The following is a 21514-nucleotide window of genomic DNA, read 5'->3' as shown; positions in this document are numbered from 1 at the left end:
TTAGCCCAGAATACCACTGCTACAGGAGATTGCCTCAAGGTAAAGCTTTCTTCTCTCATCCTGGGGAGTCAACACAAACTATTCCCGCCAGCCCATGGCAGTCCTGCTGCGCAGACGCACCCCGTACAGCAGACTACGGGAGGCTGGCTTGGACTGCACGGTCTTGCAACGCTGTACTGCAGTACAAGGCAGAGGTTGCCACAAGATTTGCTAGCTGATCCCCCAACAATTCTTTCAGCAACAAAACTGCTTCATAACTTAACTGTACTTATTCTTTCCTGTTAAGCTGCATTACTTACAAAAAAAAAAAGTACATGATTGCAACTTCTCTGCTAATTAATACAAATTGTGAGCCTGGGTCCCTGTAGAAGAAAAGGAGACTTAAAATGTTTCAGCCTTGCAGTTTTTTTGTTGCTGTTTCAATTCAAGATTTTTATCTGTATGGTATGTGCTGAAGCCTGTCCATTTCCAAGACTGTTTTCTTCACTGACCTTTCCCTTCTCAGAGGTCAGTGAAACCAGCCCCACAGCTATGAGAAATTCTGTCCTTCATGCAAGACATCAAGTTTGTCATCAGCGTCCCTTGGTTTCCAAAATCTGACACTAGCAGAAAAAATATTGCGCACAACCGATTACCAAGCTGGCAGAACCAGAGCAGAGAACAAACCAATTAACAGCACAGGCTGGCTACGCCATTCTGGCTGATTCAACAATCCAGACCATCAGCTTTTTCAAGCTTTCCTCTGTACTTCCCAATATCAAGGGCATCTTTTCCCCCTCCCCATCAATTTTATTCTGCAGAGAACTGTGAAAGAACCAGGTGTCCTGGTCTCCCCAGGACAGGGAGAGCACCCAGAAACTCACGTTTTGAAGCAGGGGTCCCCCGAGAGCAGGGACATTCCAATCGTGACCTGGAGAGGGGGGACAAGGCACATCGTTAGCCATGCTGCGGCGAGCTCCTCACTTCACAACAGCCAGGAGGTCAAGGGCTAGGTGTGAAGATCAGCAAGGCCTAGTTCCTTTCCAAAGGAAATCAGCTTCAGGGATTTAGCAAGGTATTTGCCTCCCTGCCCCAAATTACTGGCATCAGTGGCTCAGCAGGACACTGGCCTGGTCATGTTGACAATACACTTAGAACTTCCCCCCCTCCCGTTCGTGTTTTCTTTGATGATAAATAATGTTACTGAGGGTCATCACTTGGCCAAAGGGATGCCAAGATATCAAAGGGCAACTCTGAAGATGGGAAGCTTCCCAAGTCAGACTAGCAGCACGACAGCAAAATCCTGTCTCTGTAGCTGACATGACCGTCTCTCAGGTCTAGCACTGCACTCTGGCTGTGATCTTTCCAAATTCAGTAGCAGGATTTCCACTGTAGCAGCACCAGCTGCCGTACCTTTAGGATGGAGTTGTCCTGTCGGGTGTTCTTCGTATCATAACCTTCCAGCAAGCAGCAACGGACAGTGGATCCAGAGCCCGCAAATTCTGCCAGATTTAGATCAGCAAAGCCCAGCTGTAGCCAGAAAACAATGGAGGGGAAGGGGAGAGAACAAAAATCACTCCATAGTGTCACGCAGACCAAAGGAAGAGAGCGTGTCTGCGAGCGAGGGCAGGAACAGGAGCCGGTACACACACAGTCGCGGCTGTGAAGATCCCCCGCTCTCGAGGATGGGCAAGGTGACATTCCTAATGCCAAGCCAGGGGACATGTGGAGGCCTTCAGGAAGCCAGCCCCGCGTGGAGGAAGGACATACAGCAGTGGTGCTGGTCAGGACAGTGTTAACCAGCCTGTAGCCATTGCATAACCAAGGACATGGAAGGCACTAGGTCAACGATGTGGAAAAAACAGAATCACACATACACAAACATAATAAGGCACTCTTTGTATCGGGCCATCCCAGAATGCAGCGGAGCATGTGAACCAGGAGATGAAAGGATATTGTTACAGAGGAAAGTGACACTGTCCCGAAAAACAGCCCCGAGACTTTCGGCACAGCAAGCTGGCAGCCCGGAGCCACGCAGCAGTGCATGAGGCTCACCCAGCAGATGCAGCTGCTGGGCAGGGGAACTCCTGGAGCAAAGGTTCCTCAACGTCGCTAAGGTTTAACTCGCGAGTGGCATGTTTGACCAGCAGAATGCAAGAGAAATATGTGGAGAGACTTAGTTGCAAGCTCTCTAAACCTTCTCTAACAAAGGAGAAGCAAACAGGGAAGGTGACAGGCAAGTTCAAAGAGAGTACTGATGCCTCTAGAGTAAAATGAAGAGTACTTTTGTTTTTCTGCTCTGATTTCTGGTGTATTCATACAGTGTTTCAAAGAAAAAGTTACAGCTTCTTTTACACAGAGCTTTAGCAATATAAGTCAGTTGTGTCTCATCTAATCTGATCAGGAAGATATGCTGTACCCCATATTTGGCCAAACCATGCGAGCATGGAAAGTTTGTGTCACTTCAACACACAGATCAGCTTCCAGGAGAACATGGAGAAAAGGTGGAGAAGCAGCAGCTCAGACCTAGCTGTTGTTCTGTGCACTGCAGTACGCTTCTCCTGCCCTGGTGTTGACAGTCAGATGATATGGCTGAACCAGGAACCTCACACAGAAGCACCATCTTAAGGAAATGTGGTGCTCTGTCAACTGTGGAAGCCAACAGGGAGTTACAGCACAAACCACAGGCACTGCCATACCAACCCTAGCTCCCACTGTTCCAAATCAGAAGTCTAAACCACAGCCTGCACACGATGTATGATTCAGGGGAAGACAGCAGCAAGATTAGCATAGCTGCTTCCTCCATCCCTTTCTCAAAGGGGAAGAAGAGCCGATGGCAAAGGAGAAAAAAAGTGTGGGATAGAGCAGGAACCTTTCTTCAGAAAAAAAAAAAAAGGAAGGAAAGAAAGAACCTTTTTTCCTTTTTTTCTCCCTTCTTAAGAATTCCCTTAACTCCAGTGTTTCTCCAGCCCTTGCTGTAGATGTTCCTCTGTCTCTTCTAGCCAAGGACTGTGCTGCTTGCTGAATATTCACCGATAAGGAAAAACACAGTGAATTTTTATCTCTCAGAGATAAGCAGGACAAGAGAAAGCCACAGAGGGAGCCGCAATCCATCACTGTGACAAAACTGGAGGACAGAGGAGAAGTGGCATGACCACACCACAGAATGACATGGCACAGGAGTGGCCCAGACCCAGATCCTTCTTCCTCCACCACAGCACTACCTTCTCTGAGCAGATCGACTTTGGAGGACAGTGTGGGAGAACCCTTCAGCAACCCATACGGTCAGAAGCTCTTCTCAGGAAGCAGACTCCCAGTATATAGAGGAAGGATCCCTTAACAAAAGGATGTTTTCAGATGTAACCTTTCAGAATAGTTTCCTCAGTTTTCCAGCCAGCTGATGGTGTTTCTTCCAGCTTGGGGAAAGGGTTTCCGCTTTATCGGTCCTTCCTGTTGGCTTCTGCTCTATAACCCCTAACACTGAAGTGACATTAACGTCAAACCAAAAGGTGTGCGAGTCAATGGAAACTCTGGTCTTGAGCACAAACAGCTCCATCGCTCTCATTCCCCGCTGAAGGGGGACCAGGTAAAGAGGGCATTCACAAGTTGCATTTTCTTCTACATCTGCTGCCACAATTGGAGGAGTTTTCAGCTGAACGAGTATAGTTTAAAAAGGTGAGGACTCATTGTTTAGCATGGGAAAACAGCTGCATGAACACACACTACAGACTTCTGCTAGAAACGTTACGAATCCCAAGTCAGTCAGTTCTGCCACAAAGACAAGCCTGGAACAAGCCTGGTCCAGAGGGCAAGACTGCAAGGCTTCATCACCCTGTCTGGTGTGACATCCCTCGTCTCTGTGCTGCCAAACTGCTTGGGTCATCTTCTGTTGAATTCTAGAAGAACACGTCCGTCTTCTTCACAGAAGACCAAACAAGATATCAGCCCAAGAGATCACAAGTACTTGAGATTTGGTCTCCAGTTGCGGGCTGGAGCAACTAGGTCTCTTTCAAAGTGTCACTAAACGCAAGTGGAGACTAAGAGGGAAGTAGGTTAGAACATGGCCTGAAAAGAGCCCAGGTTAACTCCACCATGGAGACATGCCTTCAGGCTTCCTTTAATTCTGCATTTCCAAATACGGTGGGAAGCCTGAGGATGGACACTGGGAAGAACAGGCTGATGCATTTAGTTTGTCTCAGAGGCATGTCTCTTCCCCCAGCTATGCTGCTCTCCCTGGACAGGCAGCTCTGCAGAATGGAGGAATAACCCCCCCCTCCCAGTGCAAATTTAGTGAAAGATAAACTGATGCCCTTAGAGACTGTGTCCTAATTAGCACCAAAAAAGGAACGGTGTCGGCAGCAACATTGCCCTCTATCCTACAGCACAGAGACAGTTCACCCTTCAAAGCCTGTTGCCTCCGTGGTCTCAGAAAGGATATCGATTAGCAGAAATTCTTACAAGATAGTGCGTGACCCAAACATCTGTTTATTAGAAACTAGCAGCAGTGACTCATTTTCAAACAAACATGGTTTTGGGCTCTGCACGAGCTCAGCTTCTAAGCCAACATTGTCTCTTGATCTAGCACAAAAAGGAGAAGGGGGTGGCCCATTGTCTCTGCCACAGCACAGGCAAGAAAGTGGCGGGGAACAACCCAAAACATCCCTGCTGACCAGTTTGTGTTTTGCCTCAATGTCTCTTGTGCTTAGGAAGGCGGTGATTTCTGCTGTGGGCTTCTGCCCGCACTCGCGAGGCAGCGAGGTGCCTGCCCCAGCCACAGTTAGCTGCTGTGTTCCGGAGAACAGAACAGGAGTCTGTGTTTCTTTATTAGCAAGACATTGCCAGAAGCCAGAGAGTTCACATCTGACTCAGAACTTCCCCAAAGTCTGAGGACACGCAGATCATCTTCCCAACCCCCTTCTCAAATCCACAGCCAGTGCAATCTGGATCCTGTCCCAGCAAGTCCATTTTTTCAGGAAATCACTTAACTCAGGCTTAAGCTAAGAACTAATGATTGTCTGTCCAGATTGCTTCATGCAGCAGCCACTGGTTTCTACTGGGTGTCAAGCACTAACAGAAGACAAGACTGTCATCACTCTGCCACATTTGCCCTTTATGTGCTCTTACCTTTGAGTAGGTTTTTCCGCCCTTCAGCTCCTATAATGGGAGACAAAACAAACAGGAAAAGCAGATATTACATGTGCTGGGGAAATAAGGGGAAAGTCATTACTCAATCCTGGAATTTGCTCTCAGGATTTCACAAATCTCTGTCTCTCCAGGCTTACCACCACCCTGGTCGCTCCCACCCTCTGCCAAGCACCCTCGCTGGAGAGACAGACGATGTTCAACTCGCTTCCTGGCCCGAACAACCTTTCCTTCCCACCGCTGTCCATGTAATTCTTCTTGCTGCCAAAAAAGCAGCTAATAACCAACACCAGTACGCTGGTGATTCTATCTGCCAGAAGCAGAAGCTAAGATGCTCACCTTACGGACAGATACTCGGCAGATGCAGGGGTCCAGGAGTCCTGTGGCTGGGTTGGCACTCATTTTACACACAAAGGTGAATTTCTTTTTCCAGCGGACACAGTTTTCCTGAACTTCCTCTCTATGAGAATGCAAAAAAAATTACAGTCTTCAAATCAAGGTATAAAGCCATATAAATCCCGACTATTAAGTATCTTTTTTAATGCCTGGCTGCCTGGCCTGCAAAGATCCTTTGCAACACAGTTTGGTCCACAGCACCTGAAACTGCACCATACCAAGGTGTTATGTTAGCATCAAGCTTCTCACTAGTCAATACAGGCAAAACCCACCCAGGTTACAGGGAAGACCAATCATTCCATCAACAGAGTTTGCCTTTAAAACCCTCACAAGCTCTCCAACATTTCCTGCTTAGCCGGTTTAGCTCATTCACCATCCGGCCGGGACAGATCCAACCTTCGTAACCGAACTGGGCTGAAGGTTCGCAAGCTCAGCTTCCTACAGTGTGCCTGTTTTGGACAGCTTCTGTACAGCAAACGCACTACGTGTCCTGGACAGCTCGTCCTTCCCAGGCAGCCATCCTGCTTCTTCTGCTGGGACTAAGCCAGTGAGGACGGCCAGCTCAAGGGAGGACAAAAATCACATGGAAATGCTCCTGGGTGCAGACGGACAGGACCACGGCAAGCAAACACTGTGCTTCAAATCATGGGGGGGGGTTTCAAACTGCAAGGCAGTCTCGGGCAGGGAGGAGGTGGTTTTGCTTGCACAGCTTCTGAGCAGCCTGCCCTCATCTCCAGGGCGAGCAGAGAAGCACACGGCTCTGCCGTAGCTCGAGCCCACAGGAGGAAGAGAAGAAGCCTTCCCGAGTTTGGAAATCGCTTCAGGTATAGCTCTGGCTTCTGCAGAGCCCTTGGAGGAAGCTGGATTTCACCCTCCAAAGGAGGCTGGTCCAAAGGAGCCTGGAAACGAGGTGTGTGGGTCCTTCCACAGGGCTCTGGTTCCCTCTGAGCCTCTGCAGGACCTGATCCGTTTATGGCTCAGAGCGTGGCCCTCAGCCAATTAAGTTCTCAAAGTAATGAGGCCTGGGGGGGAGGGTGAAGGAAGGGAAGGCACTTTTGACAGCTATGAGCTAGCAAGTTTGCATCTCGATCTTATCTCTCCTCTTAGCACAGGACAAAGGGGCAAGGGCACCTGATAAACTGTTTGCGTTAGCAGGCAAAGGGAGGCTTCTCACCGCCTGACCCGGGCACGGTGCGAGCCAGAGAGCTCGGTGGCAAAGGGGAGAACGATCGGTCTTGGCATTGCCTCAACTCTCCTGCAAAGCCCAGCAAGCCTTCTGTAACCGCGAGGCAAGCCCAACGGGACAGACACCAGGGACTGGATCCCGGCCCAGGAGGTCCCCGCTGCTCCTCTGAGCTCTTCTGCGGGACCCGAATGGGCTGGCCAGGGCAAACACAGAGAGCAGAAAAGGGGTAGCTGACAAATCACTGAAACCTGTAATCCTCTGTAATGCAGATAAGGGCTGATCATCCCTGTTTAAAACGTGGGAAAACAGAAGGCAGCAATTCCTTCAAGGCAGTGAACTTCAGCTCCTTCCACACAGAAGTACGGCTAGCTATTGAAGTCACTGAAAAATGAGACATCTAAGTGCCGACAATACCTTTGAATCTGGGATTAATTCAAGATGAAATCTGTTTCTTATTGCTCCCCTCAACTCACTGCAGCTCCTTCAGGCAGAAGAAACACTTCCAGAGGGATTAAAAAGGCTTTGCCTATCATAAAATATTCACCGAGCCAGTCAAATTAGGCAAGTTAAATTTCAGATGAGAGGTGCCTTAAACCTGACTTAACAGTAGGTATCTTGAATGATCCAAAGGAAGGAAAACTCATACAGATGCAAAACGGAATTCAACAGAATAGAAAAACGCTTGCAAACACACGTGCTTCAGAAATGCAAGGAAGGTACATAGGGAAAACAGCAAATAATTTAGCAGCATGAGCTGTCTTTAAAAATGAACCACTAATTTCTAGAGAGCAAGGCTAATGCTAGTTTTGCTAACGACATCAGAGCTTCAAGCTGAATCCTGGAAGGCAGCTACAAGGGAACGATCTTCAGATCAGGCAGGTACAACAGCCACTGCTGCAAACCTTGTTCACAAACGTGGCTCAAAGCTCTAACTCCTGTCACAAGCCCATATTTCAGTGACTAAGCTCCCGCACGCCTATCGCATGTGCCTGGCTCCCCGCAGCCGCTTCGTCAGTAGGATCAGCAAGAGCTGCCCTAGCACGCGAGTCTCCTTACTCGGGAGATCTTGCTCGTGTTACAATGCAGCTATGATTAAGCATCTGCTGGATGCTGCTAAGTCCAATGAAGGCTAATTGCTTCAAACGGTTGCAAAAAGTACTGATTAGTAATAGAGCTCCTTCATAGCTAATTTGCTGTTAGCATAAGCTCTGCTAACAGACATTCTGCTTCTTATTAAGGGTGTATGTTGGCTTTCCAAAACTGCTGTAGATACCACACGGTGCAAGGGATTAGAGAAAGGATTTGGGGGGGTTATGTTACCCACAGCACCGCAAACACAAATCCGAGCTGCAGGTGCATGCGTAGCTTGGGGCTTTTTATGTCTTCAGAATAGTCTGCACAGGGTGGAAAGGAATTTATAAGATAAAATTCAGAGCTGCTCTCCAGTCACAAGTTTCACAACCATTCAACAATGACTTTCAACTTTCTTTTTCACTTTGAAGAGTGGCTTTTAAGGGTGGGGGCTGCGTCTGTATCGTTACACAAGCAAGCGACAGCACTATTGTTTCAAGCCAAACTCTAAAAAATCAGTTCCACATTTGCAGAAGACGGCATGTGGGGAAGTGATGGACTTTGTCTATTCACCTCCCACCAAGTTATCATTAGGCTGGTAATTGAGAGCACTAAAACAGGGGAAAAATGTGGACTCAGATGAGGAGCAGTTTTGTATTTAGCCCTAGAATATCCTCTGATGTACAATTAGAAACCATCACACAGAAACCAAAAACACACAAGCAGTGTGGCGAGGGCTGCACCAAAAGAGGCGTTTCCTTCCATCCTAATCACAAGGCACCTAAAAGCAAAGCAGAAACTAACAGCTTAAAACCAGAAGTGTCTAATTTTAAGTTTTACTCTGTATTTGGAGCACCAGAAATAGATCAGGCCAATGCCTGGTACTAGGTGCCAATTCAACGTGTCTTCAGAAGTTTAAATTTAAAAAAAGCCGTCTGTACCATTTTGCAGAAAGGCTCCCAGAAGGTTGAATCCCTGCCAAGCTAAGCTTTGCCCTCTTCTGACTCAAGACTTATTCAAAGCTGTGTAATTACTCTTCCAGACCTAAATATACCTCCTCAGAATAAACCGATGCAACCCTGCGGCAGCTTTTGTGAAAAGCAGAGTTCCAGAAAGAGCTTCTCGGGGTCTTCCAAGCCCAGAGTTCCTTGCCTACCTCCAGCTCCTTCACCAGCCAGAAGCGACAGTTTACAGCGTCCCTTGCCAGCATCCTACCCCTTGAGTGAAGATTTACTAGAAAAAAAGATCAGTTAGAAGTGGTTTCACCACAACATGGTATGAATCCAAGTAACAGGAACGATGCACAGCAGCGACCCACTGGTTCATCTACTTTTACAGAAGTAGCAGCGTGCTCAGTGAAGCCACCAAGGCCTCTCTCGGTTCAGATCTCACGCACAGCCTTACTGCAGCTCTGGAGACAGGTCGAGGAACACACGATTAACAGATTTTAGAGAAGAGATGTTTACCAACTGAGATTTCAGTGCCACGGACAGAGTAGCACTGTTACAGAAAGCCACGAAGCTCACTATGAATGCAAGTTAGCTAAAGCAAACGCTTCTAGAAAAAGGCCACGTATACGACCCGTGCTATCTTGGGCTACTGTGGGCCTCTGTCCACATGAAAACCTAGCTAACAAAACACCACAACAGAGATTAAAACTTCTATTTACAGACTCAAAGCCGCGTTGCGCCCAACTGGGTACCATGCTTCAAACACACAACCCGTTGAAACAGTTCTGCCTTTCTGGAACATTTAGAAAAGCAGATGCTTCACTCTTACTGTATGGCTGTAGTCACACATGAGAGTTAAAAGCACAAAACACCAGGAAAAGGCCACAGGCTTAGCAGGAGGGCAACGACAACAAAAAATAGCTTTCTAATGCCAAACATTTCAGTAGAGCAATCTATCTCAGTCTGATGTTTCATGCACGGGAGCAGATGTGGGAAAACCTCAAGCTAAATGAGACTGTATATAGATAAGTGCACACAAAAAGCTTCTTATTCAGATTTCTTCCTCCTCATCTACACAAAGCAGGAGCGTGAGCTTTCCCGTTTCTGATGCCCGGTCCACGTGCTCACTGTCCCCCCTCTTGCAGATGTGGATCTGTGTCAGACTCTTCAAGCGGAACGAATCCTCCTGCCTGCTGGCAGCAGACGGTACCAAGCATCCTCCTCGCTGGCTCACCACTGAGCACAACATCACTGAAGCAGCATCTCGATCTGATAAGGCACAGGAAAGATAACACTGTTTTAAACAGGCCAAGGAGCCAAGTGTCAGCTCAGGTTCATTTAAGTGCGACGGATTGAAAAGCAGCCCTCGAAGAGGCCCTGACACACTCCAGCAGTGGGTCTTTTGGGGAGGAAGGTAACACACAACCTCAGCAACGCAGGTACAATCCCCTCAATCACAGAGGGAGGAAAAGGAAAAAAACCCAAAAAAACGTTATTTCAGCAGACTGCATCTGAAGGGTGTCTTCTACAGCATTTCTTTACACAGCTCTGCTTTGAGCTGCAGAGACTCACCATTAAGACAGTCTCACCTATTCCCCAGCACTTCCGAAGGCTGCGTTAGAGCAGGATCACTGACACTCCCTTAGCTTGGCAAAGGCTGGAACAATCCTGTGTTATGCTCCAGAGAAGACAGTTACTACTTTAACCAGGCTATCTAGGGCAAAGCTGTAGGAGAGACCTTTGATAAGGGCAAGGAAGAGTCCCTGAAAACCCATTTTAAAACTGGCAATCTAAGCTGCCCAGGTCAGTAACCAGTACTCACACCTCTCTGCTCACAGCATGCCAGAATTGACACCATCCTACAGACGCAGCAGGTCCTGCCACAAGCAGAGGGCCTAACCACTGCCTATAAAGCACAGAAAATACAAAAGTGGGTGAACATGTATAAATAATAGAAAGCGAGCCTTCATTTAGCCATTAGGTAGTTTAGATGTATGATCCAGAACCTGCTGGTATCCCCAAATGATGGGCTCAGGACAGGGCACTTCACTGCAGCACACATATTGTTAAAGCAAACTGCAGCTCTAAGGCTTCGCCATCCAGATGCCTGGCAAGGAAAAGGAGAGAAATCAACAGCAAACAGACACGCTACCGTCAGACAGCACATTGAACAGCGGTGTGGGAATGTATCATATCAGTACAGGTTTGGGGCTGCTGTCTTTTTTATCCTGTAATCAAGCTCATGTGGGCCAAACACAGGTAGAAAGCAGAAGCAAACACGATGCAGCAATCGGTGCTGGGAAGCTGAGTGGATATATATCCCAAGAATGCAAGGTGACACACCATATTCCTTGGGGAACACCACACAGGACCATAAAAACCAGCTGGATACACAATGCATGGAAATCCAAGACAGTTTAACCTGGAGGTGTACAAGTGCTTTACGGCAAGTTACGTGCACGGAAGGGTTTTGCCTTCCCTGAGCAGAAGAACAGCAAGGGCTGCAAGTAGCTCCCAACAATAAAGTCACTCTGTTTTGCCTGGGCTTACATCACGGACCAGAACAACTGCCAACCCAAAGAGCTGGTCGTCTCCCCCACCACGAACAGCCCTGTATTCTCCAGCTGACAAGCGCTGGCTGTTGTGTAGTAGACATTAGCAGTTATGATGGAAAAGTGGCTCAGAGACAGATGATGCAGCCTGTGTTACTAAGAGAACTAAGCAAGCCTTTGTCATCTGAAACAAGTCTTATTTGGATGTTTCACTGCAAGTGTTTCAAAGAAGGGTTCAGCAGTAAGGTCATCGCATCCACCACCTACTCGCAAAACTGACTTCTCAGTTCCCAGCAAATCCATTCCAACGACCCGTGGTGGTGAAGGACAGCTACCCACATCTCCTCCCGGGTGCCAGCTTATACCGATCAATTTAGTTCTTCATTCACACCTGAGGGGAGATACATATGGGCTTTCTAAATGCCAAATTTGAACACCAGTGCTTTCAGAATGAAGCATTCGCACAACCCAGTATTTTTTGGGGGGGAATAAGGGAAGCTCCAACACTCTGAAGGGCTTCACCGCGCTTGCTCAGTTCTGCCTTGCAGCAGGAGATGGGCAAACATCCACTCCTGCTGTTCACGGGCACTCGGGGACGTGTGGGAAGAGCGAACGGGCAGGGAGCAGTAGGGGAAAGTCAGCTCGGGAAACCAGATTCCACTTACACAGTTAACAGCACGGCCTGCATAATCCGAGAGACAAATACAGGAAAAAGGATTAACAGCAAGTGCACAGGAAAGAAAAAAGCCAACGGAAGAAGCTTCAGCCACAGCTGAGAAACCAGGGTAAGGAACAGTCAAGACCGTTTCACTGGGGGACAGGGCACGATGACGACAGCACCAAGTATGTGAGAGGCAGGCGAGGAAAGAACCAGAGCAAAACCAACACGGCGAACATGAAATAAAAACAGGATACAAAGAATGATTTAGAAATCCTCCTTAGGAATAAGCTGGTATCTAGCAGGCAAGTGATTGACCTTTTATGGCTTTAACCTCATTTCCAGAAGAAGCCTATTTCCATCGAAGCACAGCTTTTGACCTGCATATTACAGTTCCCGCCAAGGCCGTGATCAATCTTGATAAAGGTCCACCAGTACAAGCCAGGGAGTGACAATACCGACTGGAGAATGGGAGTGGCAGTCAATCACCAGTAGAAAACCCTCCAGCATCAGCATTCCTAGTTGTGCATTAACAGCTTCTTCAAAAGGCAGTAATTCAGTTATGTCTGGACTCTGGTGACACGCAGCCAGGCATGTGTCTTTTATAGGTGACAGACATGAAATCCTGCACCTTATGCAGGATGTCCCACAGGCAAGAGCGTGCCAGCGCATTCCATCTCAGGCACTCCAGATCACTGCCCTGGGCAGCCACACTCTTCAGTACATCCAGGGCTTTTAAAACCTAGCCCTGGGGGTTATTTTAGAGAAAAAATTAACAATACTTCCAACCATTCCTCGTATCTACATCCTAAAACCTTCAAGCTCCTCCTAACATCAGCTATGTTAAAAATACCATGAGAAATAATGGAGGTTATTTAAAAACAGCATGCAGCTGGTGATCGAGTGCTACAGCACAAGTTGCATAACGAAATAAAAATTGTGCCAAATGGAGAAAGAAAGTCACAGAATTATGACCGTTTAAAACTTGAGCTACAGAACAAGTCAGATGAGTTTTGGAAGGGTAAGTAAGGGTGGAGCAGGGAGAAGGCAGGGAGAAATCATTCTAACAGACTCATCCACAGAGCAGCAAGGGACACGTACATGGCACTTTACAGACAGGACAGAGCCAGCCTGCTTTGGGGTATTCATAATTTACATTCTGTCACCTCGAAGCAGAGGAGAAAAGCCAGACATCAGGAAAACAAGGACAAAAAGGGACTGTAACAGTGAGTGCTGTGCAGTGCACCTACTGTTACACACTGTGCTGAAGACAGCCCAACCCGAAGTCGCACAGATCCAAGGACTTCTTGCCACATCTACAGAGCACAAGCGCTTTTTGGTCAGAGGCCAGGGACGTGTGCCAGGAGCAAAAACATCACAAGCAAAGAACAACCAAACTCTTAAGTGTAAAGCAAGGAATAACTGGATAGATGACTCAGTTATTGAAACACAAGTCTGTAATAACGTGCGTATTGAATACTGAAAGACGCATTTGCTTTTTTTGAACTCTGATCATGCACTGAGTCACCGCGCCAACTCCTACTTCTATTGTTCTGATAGACTACGTTGGAGCTGGATTAGCCAAGAATGAACCACGTGCCAGGCTGCCAAGCCCACCACCAGTGCTTTCCTCTCACAAGCATCTGTGAGAATCTCAAGGATTTCAGTTATAGGAAAGGCAAGAACAGGTCTGCACGGCAGCTGTCCCTTGGGTCTGCCCAGGTCAGCCACGAGCTCCTGCACTTGGGCTGCTGTACGTTGGTGGGGCATTCTCCAGCCTGTCTCAGGTGCGTTGCTCCTCTTGCTCCCATGGTTGCCCTGTGCTGCACTAGACTGGGCTACCTTGCAGATCACACCCAGCACACTCTGAAGAACTTGTCTTAACTTTGGGCATAAATACCTTTCAGATCTATTTTCCACATCTATGACCACTGAACAATCAAATGTGCTCTATGTGTAAAACAGGCGTGGGAACAATGTAACTTAAGAAGCGCTCCTCAGCTCTTACCCATGCCTCTGGCCAAGCCAGCTGGAGTTACAGGGGATGAGCAAACCCAAGCTGAGAGCTCCATGTGACCAGGGGATGGAGGGCACTGAGGGAAGGGGTGTTCAGGCTCCTTACCAAATCGATTACACAGTGAAAACGCAAAAATTGAAAGAGGAAAAACAAACCCCCCTGACTTTCCCAGGGCCCATTTACCCTTTGGACAAATCACAACTCAAATTTCTCCTGTGATTCTAACAGAGGAATTAAAGCTTCAGAAGGTCACAAACACTTCAGAAAAACTCTGAAGTTTGTTCTGTACAGCTGCTTACCAGACTAAGGGAGGTTAACCCACTGTATTTCAGAGTCAATACGCATTGCTGTAACACACTGTAGCTTGGAAAGCCTTTTCATTTGTGGCAGACTGTAGATGTAAAAAGAAGATTCACTGATTATCTGCTGCTGATATATTTATAAACTTACTTCATCCCCTAAGTGTTAGCTGTCATTCTGAGAGATTCCAGATTTGCCTTTTGCTGACTAAATTTAAATTCCTAGTGAAGAAGGACAGCAATGTAAACTCCAGCAAGGAGAAGTCTGATAACATCCCTACCGTGCAGGGTACAAGTGACGGCTGCAACTTCATGATTTGAGAAAGGTGTGTTTGTAAACAAGATGTTTTTATAAAGAAAAAAGAAAGCTACTTTTCAAAACAAAACAAAAAAAATCCCAGATGAGAAAAATCAAGACATGAGACAACTCCATATTCCAGGGCTTTGCTGGGATAGTAGATCTGGAAAATGAAAATCCTGAAACACAAGACTAGGAATAACATCCTCGACTCAAGCGATGTACACCGACACAAATCTTTCCACCGCACGGTGGATTTGTGGCACATGAAGACATACTGATGCCAGAATAGTTACATGACACTTTTTGCCAATATCAACCCTGTTTCAACCACGAGAGTTTGCCAATATAGCTGTACCAGAGAAGTCTTTATAGTGCAAATTAACCTGCCCATGAGGCCAAGTTAATTTCTGGAATAATTTCATTAATACCGTGTGATGTAACATCATTGCAGTTTGGCTCAAGTATGCTGAAGAGCCCTCAGTAAATAAGCTGCCTGAAGTCAACCCTGGTGCTAAAAGTAGGTTTATTTACCCAAAAGGTAACTCCCTACCGTGCTCAGACACGTTCCCCTATGAGTCACTTCTACACTGCATGCATTTAGTCAAAACCAATACAACAGCCCAGGAGAAAGCCCTTTGCATGTTAACAGCAGCTTTTTCATTCCACGATGAATGCAGGTGGCTTATGATGGTTCCTTTCTAAGGGCACCCTTCCACAGTACAAACCAGGTCACGGGTTTTCAGGACAAGCTACAAACACACTCTCCCTGAACCTCCATCCCCTCCATCAATAACTATCACTGTTAGGGTTTATCAGCAAAAAGGCTACTTGGCAGAAGAGGTTTGCAAATCAGAATAGGCTGCTGAGTAAAGCCTGCTGCCCTCTGACTCGGGACCACACCGGTGGTGACGGCCTGGGATTTCTAGACACTGCCTGTCCCAACTCCAGAGCATGTCAGACCCAGTGTTCTGCTGGAGTGCCAAAGCTGGCAAGATGAGGGGAGAGCAAGGGGTCTGAGACACAGCAGTTAGAGCCGCTTTTGATCCTCTGGAGCCACAGCTCCAGACAAACGCAATTCTCAAGAAAGACCAGTATCTCATGATGTAACTTGTCCTGATCAGAGAAAAGTAATTTCATAAATTACATCTTGGTTAAAAGCGGAATATGGGAGAGCTTTGCATTTTGCAACAACAGTCGGTGCTGGTTAAGCCCCTGGGAGATGTCAGCATAGGCTCCCACCGCTCAGCTGCCAGGAGCAGGTTTCCGAGGATCAGAGTTTTTTACCTCCTCTGGCTGTCACTGTCAGCTGTATTCAGACACATTCCCTTGATTCTCCCCTACCAAGAGCAAATGACATTGGAGATGTGTATGCATCACTTCTGGAGGGAAGACAACATGCAGATTTGTACTGAGAGAACAGACGTACCTGCACGGAAAGTGGGAAAAGCCACTGCTATAAACTCAAATCAGAAATGGACCTTAAAGAGAACAGTGGCCAAACAGAGTATGATCAGATACCCCCAGTACAGCAGAAAAAGGCTATTCAACAAAGCAGAAAGGCAGCAAATGTAAGAAACAGTTACAGGAGACACACTCCTCCACAACACAGAATTTCCCCTGTGGCAAGGAGCACTGCAGGCTACTGAAGGCATGAGATGAGCAGCGCTGTACTTGAATGGAGTTCAACATTTATGCAGATGCAATTGCCTGGTGTTACCAAAGTATGAGATAAAACATAGCAGGCTGCTGAGAGCAGCCGGGAAGAAAGCTTTCCTACAGAGGGGTTACTGCATAATTAATCTGTAACAGAGGCAGGCAGACTAGCTCTGCACAGCCCTTATTGCCGAGTCTGGAGGCAGGACACGGCACCAGCTGGGGCTGACCTGGTACAGCAAGTCTATGTCAAAGCGTGAATGTTGAAACTATTGCTCTGTTCCAGGGCAACGGAGCATTAAGAGATCCAGAAAGACTGCTGAATTCTAAATGTCCTGGAGTCCTCCCTCATGTTCTGTGACACACAGGCACAGCCTGGGCGATGATGGGAAGAACAGGAAGTAGCAAGAGAAACAGAAGAAGTGTGATGAAAACATCACCAAACTGGCAACCTTCTCCCCAACCTATGCAAACACATACACGAACAAAAAATCCACTGAAAACCCTGACACCACACCCAACCTCACCTTTGCTGTTTCAAGCATGGATAAAGCCTGAAAGAGTCTGATACAAGGCTGGGGAAAAAAATGATTCTGTAAGCCTGAGTTATTCCAGACTAGCCTTTCCCTCCCCCTCTCCTGGCTATTTGCATTTTTGTTTTGATGAGCAATATTATCCCTCAAGGACTGGAAATAAAAGTGACTGTTCTATGGAACAAGGCAGTTGGAAAGCTTCGGCAGGGTTCGCTCTGGCCTCCCCGCTTCGTATGCCTCACGCTCACAACTTGCCTTTCGGGAGGAATGGAAACTCCAGTGGGAGCACAGGCAGGCATGTGCTGACCAGCCTTTCATGTGGCAGCTGGCTGAGGGAGCCTCTGTTGATCATTAACCTAATATCCATGAGTGAAACATCTTGCCGCAGTCATTTCATACACAGTTTTATTCTGGAAGCAAAAATGGAGGTATGTGACTGCCCCAAACTGAAACCCTGAGGCTACATCCCTTTCACGGGGTTTGCTGTTACAGGTTCCTTGCTTTGCTTTTCCATTGCAAAGCCAGACCGGAGCGTAATGCTTGGTCATTTCTCCAAGGCACTAAACAAGACCTCAAATTTCATTTTCTACATTTGCTACACTGAATGGCAAGCAGGAACTTGCATCCTTCAGACAAACACGCAGCTCTAGGAAGCTGCAATCCCAAGAGAGTTTTCTAGCTGTAGCTGTTTATTTCAGAGAGCACATTTCAGGCCAGTTACCAACCTCATGCAGGGGTGATGGTCTCTGTGGGCCTTTAAAGCTGCACTGCTAATCAGCGCTGCAGCTTTCTGGCCCTTCCAGGACAGTAAATCCTTCTTCCACTCTCTTCCCTCCTCCCATGGAAGCAACCTCAGTGCTTTCAGGCTCAACAGACTATGTTCATTTCTTATTTAGAACACAGCACACAGCCGTAAAAGTATTTTTATCTTTAGTCTCATATCCTACTACAACATGGAACCTCCTTCAAGGCCTCCTCTCACCAATGCAGTGTGATAAATTCAGCCAAAGTAAAGGCAATAACTCTGCCAGCTCAGCTACTTTCTATCCGCAGGGAAAGCATCCGTTATACAGACTGTATATGCTATTGCTTATCTAGAACATCCTGTCCCTTCGACGCTTGCCTCCTTCCAATCCTGTAGTCTCCATGTGCTTCCTCATCCCCATAATCCCATCCCATTTCCTTGATTTTTTCCTCATCTCAGCCTTATTGGTTGAGCTACACGGGAGACTCACGAGAAGCACATGAAAATGACTCCCATGAAGATCAGCAACTTTGAATCCTGCAGAACAATTCCCTTTCTTGCTCAGCAGATTAGAAATACACCAACAAGAAGGCTGTTCATCCAGTGAACACAGGCACAACTGTTTGTCTAGGGGAAAGCGCCTTTCAAACCCAGGCACTAAAATGAGATGCCGAGTCCCACTGTATGGTACCAGAGAGATCATGATGCCAAGTCTGAAGTTACGATAGCGATATGTATCATGTCTCCCAGCACGTGCATGAATGCATAATATGAATAAAATGCAAGAAAAAAAAAAGCGTCTCATCCTGCAGGGTAACCAGCTAGTACTGGAGCACGGTAACACATCCACCCACCTGAAATAATGCCCAAAATAATCACCTTTACAGCACGGATTACTGATATGAGGTCACAGGCCACTACAGAAGAAGCAAGCAGATCCAAATGTTGGTCCAGGGCAATCCTAAAGGCTTCTGGTTTATTATACAAGGAGCCACAGCTACAAAGTAATACCCAACGCATGTCAGAGCAGGCTGCAAGCCCAGCGCAGAGCCGGCAGCCCACAGAGGATGCAGAACGTATCCTGTTTGCAAAAGGGAGGCCGCACACAGAGCCACATCCGTCTGTCCTCGCACGGATGAGACCTTACGAAGCCAAGCTCAGGTGGATGCTGCAAGAGCTCACCACCCCACCCCGTCAGCCTTGCGAGCGTGCAGACTTGCCCTGGAGTGAGAGAGGGGTCTGATCTGCAGGAGACGCTGGGCTCTTTCCCGAAACACTACCAGATGTAACTTCCTGCAATAAAATAATAGTAAGAAATAAATCCGTACCTACCTCATTTATCTAGAAACTGGTACCAGAAGAACTTGCCATTGGCAACTTCTGGCCTATTAAAATACCAGCAACTGTGCAGTGAGACCACAGGCTCCGGAAGGCACGCATGAATTCCTCTGAAATACAGCTACAAAGCTAGAGTCAACACAGCTCAAGAGCACAAAGAGTAAACAGACTGGAAGCCATTTAGGTTTTCCCCTGTATTTCAGAAATAAATATGTGTTAAAGTGCAGGGGGGGCACCCTCTCCTACCTCCCCTCGTCCTCGGCCAGAGCTGATAGTACTGCCACCCTGCAAATCAAGAGGGCCCCAGGGCCCCAGTCTCAAACATTAGTTTCCCATAAGTAATTTTTTGAGCCAAGGGCTGCTTAAGTCACACAAATCAGGCCGTTACTGGGAGTTAGCTGTCAAAGCAATGCCAGTTCAGAATCGGCGGGGTAGGGAAGTCTGAAAGCTGGCTGTAGCCGAGCATATTTACTGATGCTGTACACACAGCGTATCGGTTACAGGGCTTTAGATTACAGCTTCTGGTCAACAAAGCAGCCCCAGCCTGAGCAACGGCAGGCGGAACAGGAGTCAGAGCGTTAGCAGAGACTGATCTTTACTCAACAGGATACAGCCCCCGTGGCAGGAAAGTTTTGACGTAATTCTGCCTGTCTTGTGACAGGCTCCAACGCGGTGACCATGTAACAGGAAGAGGCAAGTCCGGCACGGAGAAAATCAACCACCCAAAGCCTCTGCAGTCGGACCCTGCAGGTGTAGCAGCCAGAGCCCAGAAAAGGTGAAAGAAATGCTCTGCAAATTCAAAGTGCAGCTTAAGATCGTTTGTGCTGGGCACCATGTGGTGCTGTATCACTTCTGCACTTTGTCCAACACCATCAACTTGTCAGAGGTTCAACCTCATCCACTGCTTCTGCTCTCATGACTTTCACCTACCTCGAGCTACACTGCTGGAATGGAATCCCTTTTTTCTCATCTGTGTTGTGTAGTTTCTCTGTATTCGTTTCAGAATGCAAGCAGTGCAGGTACTACGCCTCAATATTATCTTGAACTAGGTTATGTTTTCTTGCAAATAATTTCTAGAGACTGTACTCAAATGCCTCCTCCATTAACACCCTCACAGCCCACTCCTGAGGCTGCAGCCAGGAAAGAAGCATGTTAGCATGTGAAGCTGCTCTGGAGCATTAAAACTCACTCTCTTGATCTGCATATAGCAACATATTTACACACAGGGAAGGTCTACGTCTTCAGACATGTTTGCAACAAAAGCACTTTTGAAATACCTTATCAGACCACATGGTCTAGCAAAGGACAGAGCCAAGCGTACTTTGTCCTAAAATATGGAACTGGGAGAACAGTTTCAAGCCACAGCCAAGTTCCTTCCTCTACTACAGCCTGGCAACCCTGCTCAAATCAAGAGGCAGAACTCAGCCTGTGGTCCTCTCCTTTCACTACAGCTAGTTTTCTTCCCCTCTTGGGGACACGGACTGTAAAAGAAACCATTTAGGTTTTTTAGTTTTAAAACCTTTGTTATAAGGCAGACAGTGGTAAAGATTTAGATCTCAACTTGGCTGAATCAGTCCTTTAGTCTCTGATTAACCAAAGAAATGAAGTGTCTTTTCTCACGAAGGAGCCATAATAGTGAACCCAGTCACCTGAAGGATCCTGTAACCTCAGGCACAGTGACCATCCACGTGGAGACAGTGAATTAGCCGATTTCCAACTCTCACCGCAGCTGCATTTTGGAGGTGGTATGACTTGCACCTCCCTTCACAGAGGTTTCTGAAACACCAGCCGTGCGTTAGCAGGGCAATGCTTCTCCCCCTTTATTTGTGTCCTACAGAAATGAAAAAGTTGTCTATACCACTAAAGCATAATGATGCTTTGCGTCCCACCAGCCGAGGAAACCTTTAGGTCTGTACCCACATAGGGATGACAAAGCCACACTTACACAAAAGCTGACCTCAGTTCCACAGGGAGCTACCGGGACGAGGTGCCTCCCCAGATACCAGCGTTTCCCTCGGCTTTCTGGATGCAGCTGTACACACACACAAAAAAATCATGCAGCGCAGGAAGTGGCCTTTCACTCTTACTCCATTAAAAATTGCAAGGCTAAGAACATTCTCGGTTCAGGCTTACAGCACCAAAATACTTTGAGGTTGGACCACCCTAACAAGGTCAGCTCTTCCCAGATCGAGCCTGCACGCAAACAGATGCTGGACTGCAGATGACCAGCTAAGTTCTCTGATTCAAACTGGTGCAGGAGCACCAGGATCAGAAAACTAAGCTGAAAATGCTGCATGTGCTTGGAAAAGCTTGGTCCCAAAGGAAACACAGTCTGAGGTGCCTCCAGCAGACAATGAGGAAGGTGGGAAATGCCCTCAAAGTTGCTCAACTCATGAAAAACAGTCTTTCCTCTAGAGTGAGCCAGGGGCTTTCAAAGCACAATCCTTTCTTTCAAATCCAGAAATACCAGAGTGAAACTGCTGGCACGCTAACAGAACAACGTAGGATGAAGTGTCAGGAGTCTGTGGATAACACCTGGCTTTCCACTTCCTTCACATCATGCACCGGCAGCGTCGCTGCCAACACGCAGCCAGAAATCAATCGACACCAAGGTAAAGAGCATCTGGCTGTCACTCAGCACTAACTGACACTGTAAGCAGAGAGGGGGGGAAATTTAATCAAGTCTTCCTCTTC

At 47.4% G+C, this 21514-nt stretch overlaps 1 protein-coding gene across 2 annotated transcripts in view; it reads right to left on the bottom strand.

Moving 5' to 3' along the window:
* Positions 1–21514, bottom strand: part of EEIG1 (estrogen-induced osteoclastogenesis regulator 1) — a 38220-nt gene that overhangs the window by 11253 nt on the left and 5453 nt on the right. For both annotated transcript variants that reach the window (XM_075439126.1, XM_075439127.1), the window contains 4 exons: positions 5461–5581; positions 5104–5133; positions 1393–1509; positions 864–910 (listed from right to left, as the gene is read on the bottom strand). In XM_075439126.1, the coding sequence (XP_075295241.1) occupies positions 864–910; positions 1393–1509; positions 5104–5133; positions 5461–5581 (315 nt within the window). The remainder of the gene's footprint in view (positions 1–863; positions 911–1392; positions 1510–5103; positions 5134–5460; positions 5582–21514) is intronic.

The sequence above is a fragment of the Opisthocomus hoazin genome, chromosome 19 (genome assembly GCF_030867145.1).
Source record: "Opisthocomus hoazin isolate bOpiHoa1 chromosome 19, bOpiHoa1.hap1, whole genome shotgun sequence".
NCBI lineage: Eukaryota > Metazoa > Chordata > Aves > Opisthocomiformes > Opisthocomidae > Opisthocomus > Opisthocomus hoazin.
Note: the sequence above shows the minus strand (reverse complement) of the source record. Positions and strands in the feature narration are given on the sequence as shown.